We start from the raw sequence: 21515 nt of genomic DNA, 5'->3' as shown, positions 1-21515 counted from the left end.
CAGTGGGGAGAGGGAACCTCATACAGCGGGGAGAGGGAACCTTATGCAGCGGGAGAAGGAACCTCATACAGTGGGGAGAGGGAACCTCATACAGTGGGGAGAGGGAACCTCATAAAGTGGTTATGGGGAACCTGATACAGCGGGAGAGGGAACCTCATACATTGGGGAGAGGGAACCTGATACAGTGGGAGAGGGAACCTTACACAGAGGGGAGAGAGAGCCTCATATAGTGGGGAGAGGGAACCTTATACAGATGGGAGAGAGAAAACCCTATACAGCGGAAGAGGGAATCTTATACAGAGCGGAGAGAGAACCTCATACAGTGGGGAGAGGGAACCTCATAAAGTGGTTAGAGGGAACCTGATACAATGGGAGAGGGAACCTCATACATTGGGGAGAGGGAACCAGATACAGCGGGGGAGGGAACCTTACACAGAGGGGAGAGAGAGCCTCATATAGTGGGGAGAGAGAACCTTATACAGATGGGAGAGAGAAAACCTTATACAGCGGAAGAGGGAATCTTATACAGAGCGAACAAGGAACTAATACAGAGGGACATATTATTGTGGGTTAGTGCTTACGGTATCTCACTGGTTCTTCTGCAGAGGGAAATGATGTGCACAAATGAACTTATTAAGTGTTGTTACCTGTGACATTGCATTTTCTATGGGAGGTTTATTGAGCATGAAATTGGGATCAACTGTGTCATAGAATGGAGAAAGCAGCCGGCATCTGCTGCAGTTTATAACACTTTGCCATTAAAGTTTGTTGGTAATATTGTATCTGGGAGAAAACGTTCATGTAGTGCAGATGCCCCGTGATGCTGAGTGTTCAGTAGGTAAATAACATATGTCTTTCGCTAAGTAACTATTGCAGCTTTGCTAAAGTAAATAGACACGTCTTCTCTGTGTATTAGGACAATCGCCTGCACAGAAATGCACAATGCCCGTGTGTCCTGCTGTGGTGCTTTCACATCTGTTACACTAGTCGCCCCATGGTTTGCCCCTGACCCCATCTGTCATGACCTCATTCTGCCCAACAATGGCTTTATATCAGGATAGGGTTATGTGTCTTCTGCCTTTAACCCCTTTATTAAGGCTGCTACTTTCATTTTGGCACACATTTTGGAATGACATATATATTGTATAAATATAAGGTGCAGATCTTTATAGAAATATTTTCAATGGTTGGCAACATTGTATCATGTCAGGGATGAAGGAGACTCTTATAAGTTTGAACATTAATCTCCCTGGATTCAGACAAATGGTCAAACAACCAATTCTGTAGTTGCATTATGTGGCTCTGCCTGTTCAGCAATAGTTTGGACGGTTAGTGGCCTCACACACATTTTCCCATTAGGACACCTGGCCGACCCGGTCAGGTCACCCCTGTACCCCTTTTCGTTATCTTACAATTGGCTCTAGAGCAGCGACAGGAGGCACCATATCTTAAGCCCTACAGGCAGTGCTAACTGATAATGTGGCACCTTGTGATGGCAGAATTGGGAAAAGTGAAAAGAACTGGGAATTCCTATATGAGTACAGTATAGAAATGCAGGGCGATATTTCCAGCTATCAGGTATAAAATTAGCCAACTCTCAGGAGGCAATGTCTTGCACTGTGTGTAGCTGTATGCAGGGCCAGATTAAGGGCCACATGGGACTGGGGCTGAAAATTATAAAGGGCCTATTGTGAGACGTTCTGGAGGTGTGGCCAATGATGTGTGGGTGTCGCCAGCACCATGTGGGCATAGCTAGTGTCTCCATGCAATCACCTGCATCTCCCTCCCATCTTCCCTTATATAAAGAGTGCGCCACAAACTGGCTCACACAGCATGCATGTCCCCTAAAATCAGGACTATGCTGATGGTATAAATATATATATATATATATATATATAAACATTGTCACTGTCCACTTTATTAGGTGTACCTGAACACCTGCTAGTTAATGCAAATATCTAATCAGCCATTCATGTGGCAGAAACTCAATGTATAAAAGCATGCAGACATGGGCAAAAATTGCAATGGTTGTTCAGACCAAACACCAGAATGGAGAACAAATGCGATCTAAGCGACTTTCACTGTGGAATTATTGTTGGTGCCCTAAGGGTTGTTTCAGTACCTCAGAAACTATTGATCTATTGGGACCACCATACAACACATAGAACCCTTGTCACTGCTACACAATACAGAGGGCAACCTCGTGACCACCACACAATACAGAGGGCAGCCATGAGACCACCACCCAATACAGAGAGCAAAATATGATTTTTATTGATACAAACAAACTCTGCAGTTAATGTGTGAGAATGTGATTATTAGCTATTGGTTAATTTCATATCTCCTAACACATCAAATGGGCAAATGGGAATGTATAAGATTCGTTATATATAACTATTCTTTCTTTAAGTGTTGATACATCTGAGAAGACTTCAAAATGCAGATAGTCAAACACAATTACCTGTAAGCAGCACATGTTCCCCATTGTCACATATCCCCTGTTGGGACTGTTGTCACATATCCCCTGGTGGGACTGTTGTCACATATCCCCTGTTGTCACATATCCCCTGTTGTCACATATACCCTATTGTCACATATACCCTGTTGGCCCTGTTGTCACTTATCTCCTGTGGTCACATATCCCCTGATGTCACATATCACCTGATGTCTCATATCCCCTGTTGGACCTGTTGTCACATATCCACTGATGTCACATATCCCCTGTTGTCACATATACCCTGTTGGCCCTGTTGTCACATATACCCTGTGGTCACATATCCCCTGATGTCACATATCACTTGATGTCTCATATCCCCTGTTGGACCTGTTGTCACATATCCACTGATGTCACATATTCCCTGTTGTCACATATCCCCTGTTGTCACATTTTCCCTGTTGGGCCTGTTGTCACATATCTCCTGTTGTCACATATCTCCTGTTGTCACATATCCCCTGTTACCACATTTCCCTTGTTGGGCCTGTTGTTACATATCCCCTGTTGTCACATATCCCATGTTGACACATATCCCCTGTTGTCACATATTCCCTGTTGGGCCTGTTGTCACATATCCCCTGTTACCACATATCCCTTGTTGTGCCTGTTGTTACATATCCCCTGTTGTCACATATCCCATGTTGACACATATCCCCTGTTGTCACATATTCCCTGTTGGGCCTGTTGTCACATATCCCCTGTTACCACATATCCCTTGTTGTGCCTGTTGTCACATATCTCCTGATGTCACATATACCCTATTGTCACATATACCCTGTTGGACCTGTTGTCACATATCCACTGATGTCACATATCCCCTGTTGTCACATATACCCTGTTGGACCTATTGTCACTTATCTCCTGTGGTCACATATCCCCTGATGTCACATATCCCCTGTTGTCACATATACCCTGTTGGCCCTGTTGTCACTTATCTCCTGTGGTCACATATCCCCTGATGTCACATATCACCTGATGTCTCATATCCCCTGTTGGACTTGTTGTCACATATCCACTGATGTCACATATACCCTGTTGTCACATATACCCTGTTGGCCCTGTTGTCACTTATCTTCTGTGGTCACATATCCCCTGATGTCTCATATCCCCTGTTGGGCTGTTGTCATATATCCCCTGATGTCACATGTCTACTATTGTCACATCCCCTGATTTCACATATCCCCTGACATCTCATATCCCGTTGGGCCTGTTGTTACATATCCCCTGTTGTCACACATGCCCTGTTGGGCCTGTTGTCACATATCCACTGATGTCACATATCCCCTGTTGTCACATTTCACCTGCTGTTACATTTCCCCTGTTGGGCCTGTTGTCACATATCCCCTGATGTCACATATCCCCTGTTGTCACATATACCCTGTTGTCACATATCGCTTGATGTCACATATCACCTGTTGTTATATTTCCCCTGTTGTCACATATCACCTGTTGTCACATATCCACTGTTATCACATATCCCTTGATGTCACATATCCCTTGATGTCACATATCCCCTGATGTCACATATCCCCTGATGTCACATATCCCCTATTATCACATATCCCTTGATGTCACATATCCCCTGATGTCACATATCCCCTGTTGTCACATATCCCCTGTGCGGCCTGTTGTCACATATCCCCTGATGTCACATATTCCCTGTTGGGCCTGTTGTCACATATCTCCTGTGGTCACATATCCCCTGATGTCACATATCCCCTGATGTCACATATCTCCTGTGGTCACATATCCCCTGATGTCACATATCCCCTGATGTCACATATCCCCTGTTGGGCCTGTTGTCACATATCCCCTGATGTCACATATCCCCAGTTGTCACATATTCCCTGTACTGGACATTAAAAAAAGCCTGAATGACATCAGAGCTCTCTGATTATATACATATTATTTACAAGAGTTGCTTGTTCCAAGCAAATATTTAAGGAAACATATTTATATATTCCGCAGGCCATCTCAAAGAGCAATAGATGCTATGTGACTTTGTGATCAATATGTCTGTACAAATATTTCCTTAGGGCAAGTACGTTGTTGCTTGTTAGCTCCAAGAACTTCTACATTCAATTCAATCCACACACAATCTGTCACATCTTCATGAAGCAGCTTATAAACGCCCTTCTCGGTAAATATCTGTATATATGTGAGATGGAGTTACCGCAACACTCTAATGACAGAAGCCGTTAGCAAGAGACTGGATCAATGACAAATCAGAAGTCACCTTTTCCCAGCCACAAGAAACCAACGCTTGATGTATTCACATCAATGTGCGGGGTCAGTAACCCAGGGAGTGACAGGACGTACAAGGGTTGGATATGCCGTTGGCACAAGAGTGTAAGGCCTCGTCATGACGGATATATAGATAGCTTGATGAATTCAGCTTTTTTCCCCTTTTCATTATGCTGCAGTTACTTGCTGAGTTTAATTGCGTTTTTCTTTAATCTCCGCTGACTTTGCCAGAACCTTTTGATCTGCGTTAAGTGGCCATTACGTCACATAATAACCCACATGACAGAGTATGGAAGAGAAGGGTCTCAGGTGGTGTAAGAGATCTGCAGGATTATCCATGATTGGGGTGCATGAGGTGTGGGAGTGGGGTAGTGTCACGCGCCGGTCCCTTAGATAGGTTCCGGCATTGGGACTTTTTCCCTATGAACTATGTTTTGGACTTGTTTCCACTCAGAGACACTACTTTCATACAGGTGCTGCTGGCTGTGTGATCAGGACCTCCTCCCTGATTCTCATTGGTCCTGAGTACTATTTAAACTACCCATGACCTTTGGGTCATTGCCTGTTCTTCGGGTTACTTAGATTGCCTGGCCCCTGGTTACCATTACCTGTTCCTCTGTTTGGGCCGCCTGAGTCTATTGTTGCTGTTACCTGCCGGCTGGACTTACCTAATTCATTGTTGCACTTGGTACCTGTAGTTCTACAATGCCGAGTCTACTATCGTGGATGTCTGCTGATTGAACTTTTGCTTTTACATCTATGCACCTGGTACTTGTAGTCCTCTGTTGTCCGCTGAACTTTACCGCTGTCAAGCTTACAGATTGGAAACATCTTCCGTGAGTTGATCGCTGCATATTCGTTGATTCTATGCACCTGTGCTGTATGTTCAAGCTGGCTCCCGTTAAAGACTCTCCTGTGATTTTGCTCGCTGTCCTACTGTGACTGTATTCTATAGCGAGCTTGCTATTACGTTTACTACTATTGAACTTCTGCCCGTGAACTTGAATTATCGTGATACTTGTGACCACCTGCTATGTGGATTATACTACCGTTTATTCTGGATTGTTATTAACATCATTAATCCACTTTTATCTGCCGTGTGTCACATCTCCGGAGTCACGTATTCTTTATTTGCCATCTTCATGTCTGGACTATTTTCTATTCATCCCATAACAGTTGCTCAGAGTTACTAACAAACTGTAGTATATATTGTGAATTGCATTCCGTTTGTACTTTCCATGTTATATATATCTTCCATTGCTATTATACCATCAGCATATATACCTGTTGTGCCATCAAGCAATATATCCTTCAACTTTATCCTCTCTCCAGTGTCTTATTACTACTGATATTCAGCCCGATGTTGCCTCCACTCTCCTCTGTCACTTTTGAGGTAGATCATCATAGACAGAGGCAAGGGGTCATTAAACAACTATTTAAATAGTGACAGGTAGAATTAAAGATTTCTAACCTGCAGCTAAATACATTTCTTGGAAGAAAACGTAAGTGAAACAAATCATTCATTGGATTAACTTATTTGCATAAATCAATCCTGCACATAAACAAATGAATGGGTCTTTTATGTATTAGAACAAAATGAGGTTAATTATCTGTCCCCTAATCCGGAATATTGAACCACACATCTCTGTAAAGTATCATTCAGACTTGTGTCTGCAAGGTCCCCACATATCATTAGGACACAAGTAGAAGATCGATTATTGAATAATATGTTGTACATGGAAATAACAGCATATATGATGGTAAAGATACTGTGGCTGGATCATGTAGAAATAATTAATTCTAGATATTTATTTAAAGTAGGGATGCAGGGCACCGCTGTATATCATTGCAAATTTACTGGGTTTTTTTATATTGTGTTATGTTTGTATATTGGGGATATATAATATATAATTGGGCAGTAGCCATGGTGGAGGAATTGTGTTTGTGTTAGAAAGGAGGAAAGGAAATCCTAAATTAAGTTAATTCATTATTTTCATCTCAGAAGGGACAAACACCTGCTTTAGCCTCAAGGCCCGGCACAGGGGTCATTACCTGTTATCATGTCTTGTTAGAGAGATGGGAAACCTCCTAACGATATAGACAGCAAATTTTAGGTAATCAGGTTGGTGTGAAAGTTAAACTGTGTTAGATGCAAGATTTGGGGCAGTACGGTGGCTGTGTGCTTAACACTTCTGCCTCTCAGTACAGAGGTCATGAATACGATTCCCAACCATAAGGTTAGATCCTGATGTTAAATTATCTAATGTGATATGAGACGTTTCGTTTCCTGGTCGGATCAGGGGGCTGAGCTACCCCTTGACAACATGTGCGTAAATCTGTATAACAAGAGGACTCTTTGACCATGTAATGCTTCATTATACCATCAGTAACTTCTGAAAGGTTGCTAGTACCACAAACTGGCATGTGTAACTGTACCTATTAGGACACTTGAGCTAATAAAACATAATTGATTCAAGATCCTGCTTTGACACCTATTTACCTGTGGTAATTCCTGTGACCTGCAGATTAGACCAAATCTAATCCGTTATCCGGCTGTTCTGAGGTTGGACCCAGCATCCAGTACCAGCGCTCTGCCTGTTACCTGCAGCTCTGGCCAGTGTGATAGGCCAGGGGGGAACCATCCACAGCACCCTGATCTGAAGGAAGAGGTCAGGGGTACCAGCCTCAGTGGCTAGTGAGGGGGTACACTTGCAGCGACAGTTACCAAGAAGGAAGCAGTTCTAGGCGCCGGTGATGGAAGCTAGTGGTGGCAGCAGACTCCTCGTACTGTATTAGAATGCATTTGGGATAAAGAAAGGGGACGGTGGTAAACACAGCTGATCCCCAGCAACACAACAGACAGGGTGGCATAGGGGATCCATCCTGTCACTAATTGAGCTGCACAGAAATGTGGTAATTAGAAGTCAGAAAGATTACTGATAGATAAGTAAAGTTGCTGTGAAATGCTGCGGAATAGGACATATCGTACAGGTGTAATGCTCTGGTGATGCGATGCTCTGGTGATGCGATGTTCCAAATCCGCTGGACGCCATTCTGCTCTGCATTTATAAATTCCCATTTCCTGGAGTTTATAGTCTGTATATAGGGCGATGTCTAGCATTCAGTTGTTTAGTTGCGGTGACACTTATAGACACATTCGGACAGAGAAACATATAGATTTCCTGCTGAATTTTTTACGGAGCCATTTGGGAATTATACTCATTTCTAGTCAGCACCAAAGGATTAAACAAGAAAACTGTGTTCCTAAATTTTATAACAAATGTCTAAACATTTTTTTCACAATTTTTGGTCACATTTGTTACAAATAAAAACAATAATAAAATGACTTGTGTGGAATGATAGGTTCTTATTGATTGACAGGTAAAAGTTTGCCGGATATCTCAGAACAGCAGTGTGAAAAAAACAGAAAGCATCTAGAACAAAATGACTATAGAAGGAACACCATTATATGTGACTTGTTACTTAGTACTAAATAAGAATTGAGGTTGACTGAAGATTTATCTCACGTAACCCTGTGTATGAATCCAGCTATCTACTCAGTGCATTACTGCAGAGCAAGACTACAAAACTGTCAGTCAACGTGTGTCTGCTCTGTTAGATAAGCCCCTCCCACCTTACAGATCAGCCAGCTGCAGAGGAGAGGGAGCATGTGGACACTGCAGTTATTATATGTCTGATATTCTGATATTACTACGCTGCGTTTGCTATACAGTATATAATTATCATATAGTGGCATTCCACCCCAGCACATACAGTCATTGTGGCCTGAATAAATGTTTATCACATTAAACTCTTTTAATTTATTAGGAACTAGTGACATCACTGAGATGTGTGGAAAGGTTTCTTCCTCATTGATATCACGAAAGTTTCTAGTGAACTGATAGTTCTTGTGTGGCTGGAAATAGGGGATTTCTCATAAGCACCGACCATCCCAATATTCAGTCCTATGCCCCTTTACTGCTTTAAATGTAGCACATGTAATGGTGATTCACAGGAATGTCTGAGCTGACACTCTGTCCCCTTGTCTTTCTCTTCATGTGGAGAACACTCTTTATCCTGCACTCTTCTCCCTCTGTCTGCACTCTCTCAGCAGTGTCATATTTGGTGCACAACTAATCCCAGCATTCCTGTCTCCACATAGATGAGCTTGTTCCTAGTACAGCTCACTAGCCTCCAGCTACAGTGCTGGTGCAGGGTGGTGACTATCAGACCACACAGTGATTCTCTTATGTCTGTACATTGACAAGTGCTGCTCTATATACATATGTAAAATCCAGTAAATCATATATAATCGGTGAGTTCTCGTGTCATCATTTCAGTGTTCATTAGGAAATCTTGTGTATTATAATAAGTAATGCTCCGCCTGCTGTAACCTATGGAGAATATTAGAAGTCACCTGTTATAATATGATCACGGATCCTCTGATGTCCCTATAATGTACAGTAGGGAGTGTATTATACCACATACAATGTATTGTTGCTGAGGTTTCCTCTATGTGTTCCAGGACAACGCCTTCATCTACTTGCTGGATGCAGAAGGCCGTCTGGTCTGCGATGACCCGTACCATGAGCTGCCTCAAGAAGGGAAACTCAGGTGAGAAAAGTCTCTTTTATATCCTTAATTAAATTGTCTTTATCTGTCTTTTTTATCAACTTGTTTGAATCCATTGAACATTATTTATATTACACAACAGAATCAGTTCCCTGTCAGGGTAACTCTGGTCAAACACTCAGATCTGGTCTGAGGACCATCTGGTCTTCTCATGTGGTCGGTATTTGTCCAGTGACCGCACATGGAGATTATAATCATCAGCCAATCATGTTCTAGGCCAGAAGGATAAATATCACACTAGTTGCTGGAGGTCAGTGGGAGCCAATACATAGGGTCATTTTCTGATAATCTGGTCCAATTGGCCAAAATTGCTCAACAATATTGCTGTGTATATTTGTTAGATGAAAGGAAGCTTGATGATTGTCTATCAGACCGGTGGTCGTCAGCATATTGATGCTGACTACCCCGACAACACTTACCAGGACATGATGATTGTCTATCAGACCGGTGGTTGTCAGCATATTGATGCTGACAACACTTACCAGGACATGATGATTGTCTATCAGACCGGTGGTCGTCAGCATATTGATGCTGACTACCCCGACAACACTTACCAGGACATGATGATTGTCTATCAGACCGGTGGTTGTCAGCATATTGATGCTGACTACCCCGACAACACTTACCAGGACATGATGATTGTCTATCAGACCGGTGGTTGTCAGCATATTGATGCTGACTACCCTGACAACACTTACCAGGACATGATGATTGTCTATCAGACCGGTGGTTGTCAGCATATTGATGCTGACTACACTGACAACACTTACCAGGACATGATGATTGTCTATCAGACCGGTGGTTGTCAGCATATTGATGCTGACTACCCCGACAACACTTACCAGGACATGATGATTGTCTATCAGACCGGTGGTTGTCAGCATATTGATGCTGACTACCCCGACAACACTTACCAGGACATGATGATTGTCTATCAGACCGGTGGTTGTCAGCATATTGATGCTGACTACCCCGACAACACTTACCAGGACATGATGATTGTCTACCAGACCGGTGGTCGTCAGCACATTGATGCTGATAGAAACAAGAGAAGAAAAGTACTACTCCTAGCGAAGCCGCAATTAGCAATTTTAGAAGGGAGGAGACTCTGTAATGGTATAAAGAGGTAGAAATAAATAAATAGACACTACACAATAAAAACCAATATTTATTGATATAATTAAAATAAATAGATTTAAAAAGCAAAATATTAAAATTTCGGAGTCTTGGTCAGACTTGTATATTCAGAATTTGAGGATATTGTGTTTCCCAATTTTATGAGAGTGGTTCGGGAACTATTAAATGATTGGAAAGTATCTGAATTTTAATTAATTAAACTGTGTATCAGTTTAATGATGTCAAAGGATATCAGTTTGTTTTTATAGCAGCATTATAGAATGCCCTTGAATACAGGACTTTGCACACACCAGCCAATAGGGGGCACTAATAACCTCTTACAACGCTCTCACCTCAGATCTCTTCTCCACCCTCCTCGTGTCTTCTGCCTGCCACACATGTGGGTGCTTAGCTGGCAAATAAGTAATGGGGTGACATAAGAACTTAGGGGGTCCCTGACTTAGGACCCTGCGTCATTTATTGTCTCACTGTCTACATAGCTGAAGAATTATTTATGAAAACCTTAATATAAACTAAGACAGTGTAACTATTGCAATCAGTCATGTAATTGATTTTTGTTTTCTAAACACTGAAAACTTGAACTGGCTTGGTGGCTGTGTATCACTGTATATCCTTTGTTTACCATTCAAATTAGATTTAATAAACAAATAACACAAAATAGTAAGAAAATACTGGAACCCCTGTGGTAGCGTAACATGCCAGGCGTTTGATGTGAGACTCTTATATTCTGATTTATGCTTTTCTTTGTATTTTTATTTTATAATTCATGAATCTAGCTGCCAACGGCCCCTTATATGCAGTCACAGGTTTTCAGGATTTGCCCTGTATTATATAACATGTAATTTTATTATGTGGCCCTTATAAGGTGATTTTGGAAGAGACTATTTAAAATGTGAAAAAAAAGTTTGAATGAAATTTGTAACCAAGAGTCACATTGATACAGTTTCCTGTGCAACTCGCTGATTCACCGGCTCAGGAACAGTGAATTCCTGGGGAATAATTGTATCATGCAATCAAATATCTCTGAATTTGTAACTTTTTGGTTTCATACTCGTTAATAAACCTTGTATGGAGGGTATGATTTAATGCCTGTGATTGGATTTCCTCATTTGGATGTATGTGTAGAAGAATGAAGTGAGATTGTAGACAGTTGTCTTCTACACGTTAGTTTAATTTTCATTTACAAAATGTTTCTGTACATCTTGTATGGCAGTGATTGGCTGGGTGAGTTTCTAGCTGTATTCTGTCTTCATATTTTCAGGACTGACATTGGAAGCCAGTTCAGCATTAATAATTTGACCTTTATATAAGGATTTCCATTTTCTGAGAATGTGAGGTGTATAACACAAGTCAGCAGGGTGCACAATTCATGGTATAGTAAGATTGTTATTGTCAGTATGTATAAACATATAGACACAAACAACATCAGATTAATGTACGGCTTACAGAGAGTTACTCATCCGAGTCACATGATTGAATGTACAACGCGTTTCATCATTTGTACTAAGAGACATGTTATACGAGTTGGTACGGGGGGGGGGTTTTCTGCCCACAACAAACAGTTATATTCTCTCCATTAGCCTGTCATTGTCTGAGAATGTCTGTGGATGTATGTGTGTGTGTATGTTATATATATATATATATAGAGAGAGAGAGAGTCAAAAATAGAAGGACAAAATGGAGCCAGATAGTTCAATAGTTTAAGAGAATAATCCGAAAACTATTACATGATGATAAAATGCTACCAGATGGAATAGTTTAAAAGCTCATCACAACGTGATTGCCTATATGTCTCAGGGGGACCATCTACAGGGTCTTCAAGCATGCGGACGTAGGAAGTAATCAGCAGATCTGTGTAGTTCATCAATTTATATGGTCCACAGGTTCTCAGACATATAGACCAGATAGAAACCAGAAAACCGGAAAGTCAGTAATGGTGGAGTATTTTCAAAACGTATTAGTGAAGTGTCTTACACCCAGCACCCTTAAGTTAGTGTGTGTACCAAAATCCAATACGATAACAGCTTATCTGAAAACGGTCCATAGAGCTGCTTCCTGAAGTTCCCATCTACGGGAACATCAACACTCCGTAACCATACCCGGAACAGAAGAGTAGGGATATCATATAGTGTAACACATCTGCACAAACACTGTATTATATAATACATAGAAATGTGCACTTACAACAGACAAAAACAATAGTCCTTATCTGATAACCATATGAGGTGGATCGAATGTCCTTAATGGCCCTCTCCAGAGGAGTAAATGTCTTCTCCATGACTGATGAAGTGTAATCCAAAGGGCTCCACAGGATAACATATAAAAGAAAACTATATAACAATGTAGTAGTCACATCAACCCTCATCATTTAGGTGTCTATAGGCTACCTCAATATGATCCACTTCATCAGGTAGGACTGACCCCCATCCTTTGTCTGATTGCTGAATTACTAGATCTTTATTATTTTATACATTTTTTAACGCTAGGGATTCCTGATTGGAGAGATTTTTATTACAGGGACCCTTATTTGTACATTTACACAAATCTTTAATCACCAGGGGCCTGATTCATTAAGGATCTTAATTTAAGAAACTTCTTATTTCAGTCTCCTGGACAAAACCATGTTACAATGCAAGGGGTGCAAATTAGTATTCTGTTTTGCACATAAGTTAAATACTGACTGTTTTTCATGTAGCAAGTTTATTTGGTTTTTTTTGTGGGGGCGAAAGGTAATCCCTTTTTCAACATAGAGAATTCTGATGTATTTAGTTGGTGTTGAGATAGGTTGAATATAGGGATGAGCGCGCTCGGATTTCTGAAATCCGAGCCCACCCGAACGTTGCGGATCCGAGTCGGATCCGAGACAGATCCGGGTATTGGCGCCAAATTCAAAAGTGAAACTGAGGCTCTGACTCATAATCCCGTTGTCGGATCTCGCGATACTCGGATCCTATAAATTCCCCGCTAGTCGCCGCCATCTTCACTCGGGCATTGATCAGGGTAGAGGGAGGGTGTGTTAGGTGGTCCTCTGTGCTGTTTAGTTCTGTGCTGTTTAGTTCTGTGCTGTTTAGTTCTGTGCTGTTTAGTGCTGTGCTGTGCTGTGCTGTGCTGTGCTGTGCTGTGTTCTGCAGTATCAGTCCAGTGGTGCTGTGTGCTGTGCTCTGTCCTTCTGAGGTCAGTGGTGCTGCTGGGTCCTGTGCTGTGTCCTGTTCAGTCCAGTGGTGCTGTGTCCTGTGCTCTGTGCTTCTAAGGGCATAGTTATTTCCCCAATATTCCCCTGTGTTTAAAAAAATAAAAAAAAGTTTTTTTAAAAAATACCAAAAACTACTTTAATATTTTTTAATTACCACAAAATTTTCACAACCAATCCTGCAGTATAAGCCCATTGGTACTGCAATATTACCAAGTTCACACATTCAGCAGTAAAAGTCCAGTGGTACTGCAATATTACAAAGTTTACACATTCTGCAGTATCAGTCCAGTGGTGCTGTGTCCTGTGCTCTGTCCTGCTGAGTTCCGTAGTGCTGCTGGGTCCTGTGCCGTGTCCTGTTCAGTCCAGTGGTGCTGTGTCCTGTGCTCTGTGCTTCTAAGGGCATAGTTATTTCCCCATTATTCCCAAGTTTTTAAAAAATAAAAAAAAAGTAAAAAATAATAAAAAATTAAAAAAAAAAAAAATATATAATAATTATAACCAAATTTGCAAAACCAATCCAGCATTATAAGTCCATTGGTACTGCAATATTACCAAGTTCACACATTCTGCAGTATCTTGTGCTACATATAATGGAGAGCAAAAATTTGGAGGATAAAGTAGGGAAAGATCAAGACCCACTTCCTCCTAATGCTGAAGCTGCTGCCACTAGTCATGACATAGACGATGAAATGCCATCAACGTCGTCTGGCAAGCACGATGCCCAATCTCCTAGTACAGGGCATGTAAAATCCAAAAAGCCCAAGTTCTCAAAAAACAGCAAAAAAAGAAACTTAAAATCATCTGAGGAGAAACGTAAAGTTGGCAATATGCCAATTACGACAAGTAGTGGCAAGGAACGGCTTAGGCCCTGTCCCGTGTTCATGACTAGTGGTCCAACTTCACCCAAGGATCAAAGCCCTCCTCCCCCCCCCTACAAAAAATTTAAGAGAGTTATGCTGTCAGCAACAACAACAAAACAGCAAAGAACTCTGCCTTCTAAACAGATGACATCACAAATCCCCAAGGCGAGTCCAAGGGTGTTGTTGGTTGTGAACCCTGACCTTCCCATCACTGTACGGGAAGAGGTGACTCCATCCAGCATTTGCAGCACGCCCTCTGCATATGCTGGAAGGATCACCCACAGTCCAGTTACAGATTTGGCTAATGAAGGTGTGAATGTTGTGCACTGGGAGGAGGATATTGATGTAGCTGGCGCTGAGGAGGATGTTGATGATTATGATGCAGACAGATACCAAATTGCATTTCTCAATTTCTATTTATATTCTAGATTATATAACGGCTGAAAAGTTTTCTGTTTTACTCCTAGTGGAGAGGGGATCTGATGCAGACAGATACCAAACTGCCTTTGTCCATTTCTTTGTATATTTGAATTGCTAGTTCTACAGTCTATGCAGGCTGCTTTATTTATATTCAACTACAAGTGTAGGGCGGGGGGGGGGGGGGGGGGGCATAGATAGCCACCAAAGTAACGTGGTCCATTTAATTTCACTTTCTAGCTCCACAGTCTGTGCAGCCTGCTTTTTTTTATCTTCAAAGTATTTATATTTACAAGCCTTGCAATCTAAATTAACTAGAGGTAGTGACGTGGTAGAACTCCAAAAGGCAGTTTGGAAGCCCCTGTACAAACTGGCTCTATTTTTTAACTGAGTTGTCCCCCCTCCAGTGTGTACTCGGAAAGAGTTTTTAGTGCAGCGGGGAACCTGGTCAGTGAGCGGCGAAGGAGGTTGCTTCCTCACAACGTTGAAAAAATGATGTTTATAAAAATGAATAATCAATTCCTCAATGAAGTACAGCACTGCCCTCCAGACAGTACAGAGGGACTGTGGTTGTGGAGTCCAGCGGGGACGAATTGATAATGTGTGAGGAGGAGGAAGTACACACTGTAGGGGGAGAGGAATCAGAGGTTGAGGATAAGGACGACATCTTTCCTCAGTAGAGCCTGTTTAGTTTGTACAGGGAGAGATGAATTGTTTTATTGGTGTGGGGGCCCAAACAAACCAATCATTTCAGCCACAGTTGTTTGGTAGGCCCTGTCGCTGAAATGATTGGTTTGTTAAAGTGTGCATGTCCTATTTCAACAACATAAGGGTGGGTGGGAGGGCCCAAGGACAATTCCATCTTGCACCTTTTTTTTTGGCATTATGTGACCATTCAACAGTCGTTTGCCATGTTCAAAAAGTAAAAGAAAATGCCAACAAATTCAATAAATTAAATCAAAAGTTAAATGCCCTGTCATTATTTAAAACAAGAGGTTTTGACGTGCTAGAATTAGTGTAGTGTTAAGATGTTATAAACACTACACTTGGAAATTGGAGGAGGTAATGTGGCCCCGGTATCAAATTGGGTACCGGGACCACCCCACTATGCAGTCCAGATACTTGTTTGGTGGAATTCCGACACGTGGAGGGTTTTTAAATTATATTGTGGCCTCTGTACCAAATTGTGTACCGGGGCCACCACACTACGCAGTCAAGATACTTGTTTGGTGGAATTCAGACCAGTTGAGGGTTTTATTATTATATTGTGTGGACCACTCTATCTATACCACACTACAACTCTATACCACTCTATTTCCTACTTTAATTCTATTTAATTCTATTTCCTACTTTAATTCTATTACTAATTAATTACCATAAAGAGGAACAAAAAAAACCAATTTTACCAAAAGTATAATATGACTTAGACTTACAAACACTACACTTGAAAGATCGTGCCTTTAAATGAAAAAGTCAGTCTTCATTGCACGACTATGTGCAAGTGCAACAGGGACATTTTTTTGGGTTTACAAAGTCAAACAATAACACTACGACCCTGTCTGTCTGGGGTCTGTCAATGACGAATTGTCTGGAGCATGTTTTGAGGAGGTATTGTGGCCCCGGTATCAAATTGGGTACCGGGGCCACCCCACTATGCAGTCCAGATACTTGTTTGGTGGAATTCCGACACGTGGAGGGTTTTTTAATTATATTGTGGCCTCGGTACCAAATTGTGTACCGGGGCCACCCCACTACGCAGTCCAGATACTTGTTTGGTGGAATTCTGACACGTGGAGGGTGTATTTATTTTATTGTGGCCCCGGTATCAAGTTGGGTACCGGGGCCACCCCACTACGCAGTCCAGATACTTGTTTGGTGGAATTCTGACACGTGGAGGGTTTTTTAATTATATTGTGGCCTCGGTACCAAATTGTGTACCGGGGCCACCACACTACGCAGTCAAGATAGATAGATGCGTATCATAGATAAAGTACATTCAGTGGTGTGGGGCAAATTGAAAAATATTCAAAATGCACTGACATTATCAAAAACAAGAGGTTGTCACACGCTAAAACTCCAACATGTATATGATGGAGAGGATGGAGGAGCAGCCGTATGTGTAGTGTAATGCAGACCTGTTGAAGGTTTTTTATATATTTTATTGTGGTGCCCAGTGCCCACTCCTCTACGCAGTCCAGGTACATTTATTGGTGCGATTCATAAAAGTTCAGGGTTTTTAATATATTGTGGTGACCCACTCCTCTACGCAGTCCAGGTACAATTATTGGTGCGAATCATAAAAGTTCAGGGTTTTTAATATATTGTGGTGACCCACTCCTCTACGCAGTCCAGGTACATTTATTGGTGCGATTCATAAAAGTTCAGGGTTTTTAATATATTGTGGTGACCCACTCCTCTACGCAGTCCAGGTACATTTATTGGTGCGAATCAAACAAGTTGATGGTTTTCTTATTATATATATTGTGGTGACCCACTCCTCTACGCAGTCCAGGTACATTTATTGGTGCGATTCATAAAAGTTCTGGGTTTTTAATATATTGTGGTGACCCACTCCTCTACGCAGTCCAGGTACATTTATTGGTGCGATTCATAAAAGTTCAGGGTTTTTAAGATATTGTGGTGACCCACTCCTCTACGCAGTCCAGGTACATTTATTGGTGCGATTCATAAAAGTTCAGGGTTTTTAATATATTGTGGTGACCCACTCCTCTACGCAGTCCAGGTACATTTATTGGTGCGATTCATAAAAGTTCAGGGTTTTTAATATATTGTGGTGACCCACTCCTCTACGCAGTCCAGGTACATTTATTGGTGCGAATCAAACAAGTTGATGGTTTTCTTATTATATATATTGTGGTGACCCACTCCTCTACGCAGTCCAGGTACATTTATTGGTGCGATTCATAAAAGTTCAGGGTTTTTAATATATTGTGGTGACCCACTCCTCTACGCAGTCCAGGTACATTTATTGGTGCGAATCAAACAAGTTGATGGTTTTCTTATTATATATATTGTGGTGACCCACTCCTCTACGCAGTCCAGGTACATTTATTGGTGCGATTCATAAAAGTTCAGGGTTTTTAATATATTGTGGTGACCCACTCCTCTACGCAGTCCAGGTACAATTATTGGTGCGAATCATAAAAGTTCAGGGTTTTTAAGATATTGTGGTGACCCACTCCTCTACGTAGTCCAGAAAGATACCTTTTTGCAACGTTTTGGACTAATAACTATATTGTGAGGTGTTCAGAATACACTGTAAATTAGTGGAAATGCTTGTTATTGAATGTTATTGAGGTTAATAATAGCCTAGGAGTGAAAATAAGCCCAAAAACTTGATTTTTAAACTTTTTATGTTTTTTTCAAAAAAAATCCGAATCCAATACCTTAAATCCGAACCGAGACCTTTCGTCAAGTGTTTTGCGAGACAAATCCGAACCTCAAAAATAACGAAAATCCGGATCCAAAACACAAAACACGAGACCTCAAAAGTCGCCGGTGCACATCCCTAGTTGAATATACAATTTTCTTTGAGTTTAGTATTATCTATTACATTTTCTCCTGTGTTTTTGTGATGCCACTTTGTCTTCCTCTTCTTCCATGTGTCTGCACTTCAGGGGTGATGCTATCCATATATTTTCTCTCAGGTGTTTTTCGGTGGCCTGGTCTTTCATGTGTTTTGGGGGTCGAGGACAAAAAAAATCATCGCTATCACTGGCTTCTATATGCTCTAGTGCTGAGAATACTTCCTTGGTGGGTGTTTCTACTTGTAGTTGGACTGTGTTTAGTTTTCTTTTCCTCTGTGGAATGGATTCCCTAGTATGACCTGGTCTAGTTCTTGTCCCAGTTTGAGACTGATAACTGAAATCCCAATTCTAACTAGATTTTGTTCCACTGTTTATTATCGCTGCTCTCATAGTCTCACTTATCCCTTGTATTTTTGTTTTTTTAATTTTAATTACGCCTGTTTCTACTCTGTCTAATTTCTTATTAAGGACTTTTTCATTGGCTAGAAAATCCTCTTTTCCTTTATAGGTTCTAATAATAGTTTCTTCCCTTGTAATTCATCCTCAATAAGATTGAGCAATTTTGTCATGGATGATTAATTTAATAAGGTTAAGGGAACATTCATGTAGCATGTGGTCCCATTCCTTAACAAACTCAGGGTTATCTGTTCCAAATGTTGGTGATCTACTAATATGAAGATCCCTAGGGACACGGTCCACCTTTATGTACCGTTCAAGGTTCCTTATATCCCACCAACTCCTAGTCTGCTTTATCAAATGTCTCTCAATATCCCAGGACATGTTCTCCAGGTCATTACAGGGTTCGAAACTAACAGCATTTTCACTAAAGATTTTTTGAGGTCTGATCTTTGTTTAATCCTACTAGAAGTTTTCCACATCTTTATTTAGTATGTGGGAGATATATAACCAATATAAATGTGTGACTATTTATTGGATATACCAGTCAAAAACAAAATGGGAACAAGTAACAATAAACAGCGGCGCTCTATATAATATTAGAAAAGTTCAAAGTAGAAAGTCTGTACACAGTGTCCTACACCCATCACCCTTCTATACTAGAACAAATACATGGTAATTAAACAAGCAGACAAAGGAGGAGAGTTAGTCCTATATGATAGACGGGAACTTCAGGAAGCAGCTCTATGGACCATTCAGATAAGCTACTTTGGTATTTGATTTTGGTACACGCACTAACTTAAGGGTGCTGGGTGTAAGACGCTTCACTTATAAGTTTTGAAAATACTCCACTATTACTGTTTTCTGGTTTCTATCTGGTATATTTGTCTGAGAACCTGTGGACCATATAAATTGATGAACTACACAGATCTGCTGATTACTTCCTACGTCCGCATGGTTGAAGACCCTGTAGATGGTCCCCCTGAGACATCCAGGACTCACGTTGTGATGACCTCAAACTATTCCATCTGGGAGCATTTTATTATCACCTAATAGTTTTCGGACTCATCTATTAAACCACTGCACTATCTGGCACCATTTGTCCTCCTATTTTTGACTCCATTTAGATTCCTTGTCGTTTTGGACCATCAAACAACCTGAAGAAAGGCGGCCACCTCCAAGGAGGGCGAGGAGACAGTGTAATATTGGTGCGAACAGACTTCTACTTCGAACTCTTACAATATTATATTGAGCACCACTCTTTATTGTACACTATGTACCATATATATATATATATATATATATATATATATATATATATATATATATACAAGTTAACCCGTGCATGATACTCATGCATTTTTTTGTCAAATAATGTCAGTATACCAAATTTCAGGTCATTCGGATGAGCCCTTTCTGGGAAAATAGTTTTTTCCACAGACACACACACACACAGGGGTGGGTCTAGAAAATGTTTGTTCCCCGGGGGGATGTTAGGGCGGGGCGATTTAGGCCCCGCCCCCTTTCCGACTTCTGAGGCTGCCGGGGGCTGCACAGTATGTGCAGGTCCGCTCGGCAGTGACAGGCAGGGACAGTGTGTTTAAAACACAATCAGAGCAGCCGGGCAGCACACTGTCACTGCCAAACGGACCTGCACATACTGTGCAGCCGTCGGCAGCAAACCCCTGCTAGGGCGGGCGATTGCCCCTATCGCACCCCCCTGGATCCGCCACTGTACACATGTGTGTTCATGAGGTAAAATTACCTCCCGAAAATGAGTTTGACCCCTCAACTCGTCAATAATGTCAGTATACCAAATTTCAGCCCTTTTTGAGGTTTTTTTTCCACAAACACACAGAATTTAGTAGGTCAGGTGACCCGTGCATGATACTCATGCATTCTAGTCACATCAGGCTACTTAAGGTGTTAAAAACTCCCCACTGTCACCCCCGGCAACCACCAACCACTCCCAACTGTCACTTCTCCTTCAAGAAATATATAGGTCAGTGTATAACTCTGCCCAGCAGGTGGCGCTGCAGCTTGGTTTTTTTTTTCACACACACACACACACACACACACGCCACTAGACATTTATATTATATATATATATATATATATATATATATATATATATATATATATAATATAAATTACTAAGCAAATGTTTGGAATTACTCAGAATTTTCTTGGTTTTGGAAAGAATTAATTCTTTCTTTTATCAAGGTACCATTGATTGATCAATATAGTTGAGCTATTACCTGATGTATAATTTACAAGAGGATGAGTACATCAGAGTCTCAGGGTTATCTGTATCTGTATAAAGGCTTTGGGACGTTGTGGAACTGGCTGATAGGAAACAAGTTTAAAATGGGCAAAAGAACATTTTACGACTGGCAGAGAGGATTCTATGTGGATGAGTCTATGTTTGAGGCGTTTGGCTGGACGTGGAGAACATACGTGAGACGTAGAGCATGGAAGGAGGCTGGAGCGATGCTTGGTGCCCTCTGTCCAGGGAATGTAACAGCTGAAGGCTGCGGTGAGAACAGCTGGAGTATAGAGATGTCCAAGCTCTAATTGTGATCCTGACACATGTG

At 41.4% G+C, this 21515-nt stretch overlaps 1 protein-coding gene across 3 annotated transcripts in view; it reads left to right on the top strand.

Annotated features, from left to right (window-relative positions):
- PDE2A (phosphodiesterase 2A) overlaps positions 1-21515 on the top strand; it is a 661195-nt gene that overhangs the window by 398556 nt on the left and 241124 nt on the right. For all 3 annotated transcript variants that reach the window (XM_075198335.1, XM_075198336.1, XM_075198339.1), the window contains one exon: positions 9264-9352. In XM_075198335.1, the coding sequence (XP_075054436.1) occupies positions 9264-9352 (89 nt within the window). The remainder of the gene's footprint in view (positions 1-9263; positions 9353-21515) is intronic.

Source organism: Mixophyes fleayi, chromosome 2 (assembly GCF_038048845.1).
Source record: "Mixophyes fleayi isolate aMixFle1 chromosome 2, aMixFle1.hap1, whole genome shotgun sequence".
NCBI lineage: Eukaryota > Metazoa > Chordata > Amphibia > Anura > Limnodynastidae > Mixophyes > Mixophyes fleayi.
The sequence above is the reverse complement of the archived record's forward strand: the minus strand, read 5'-3'. Positions and strand labels throughout refer to the sequence as shown.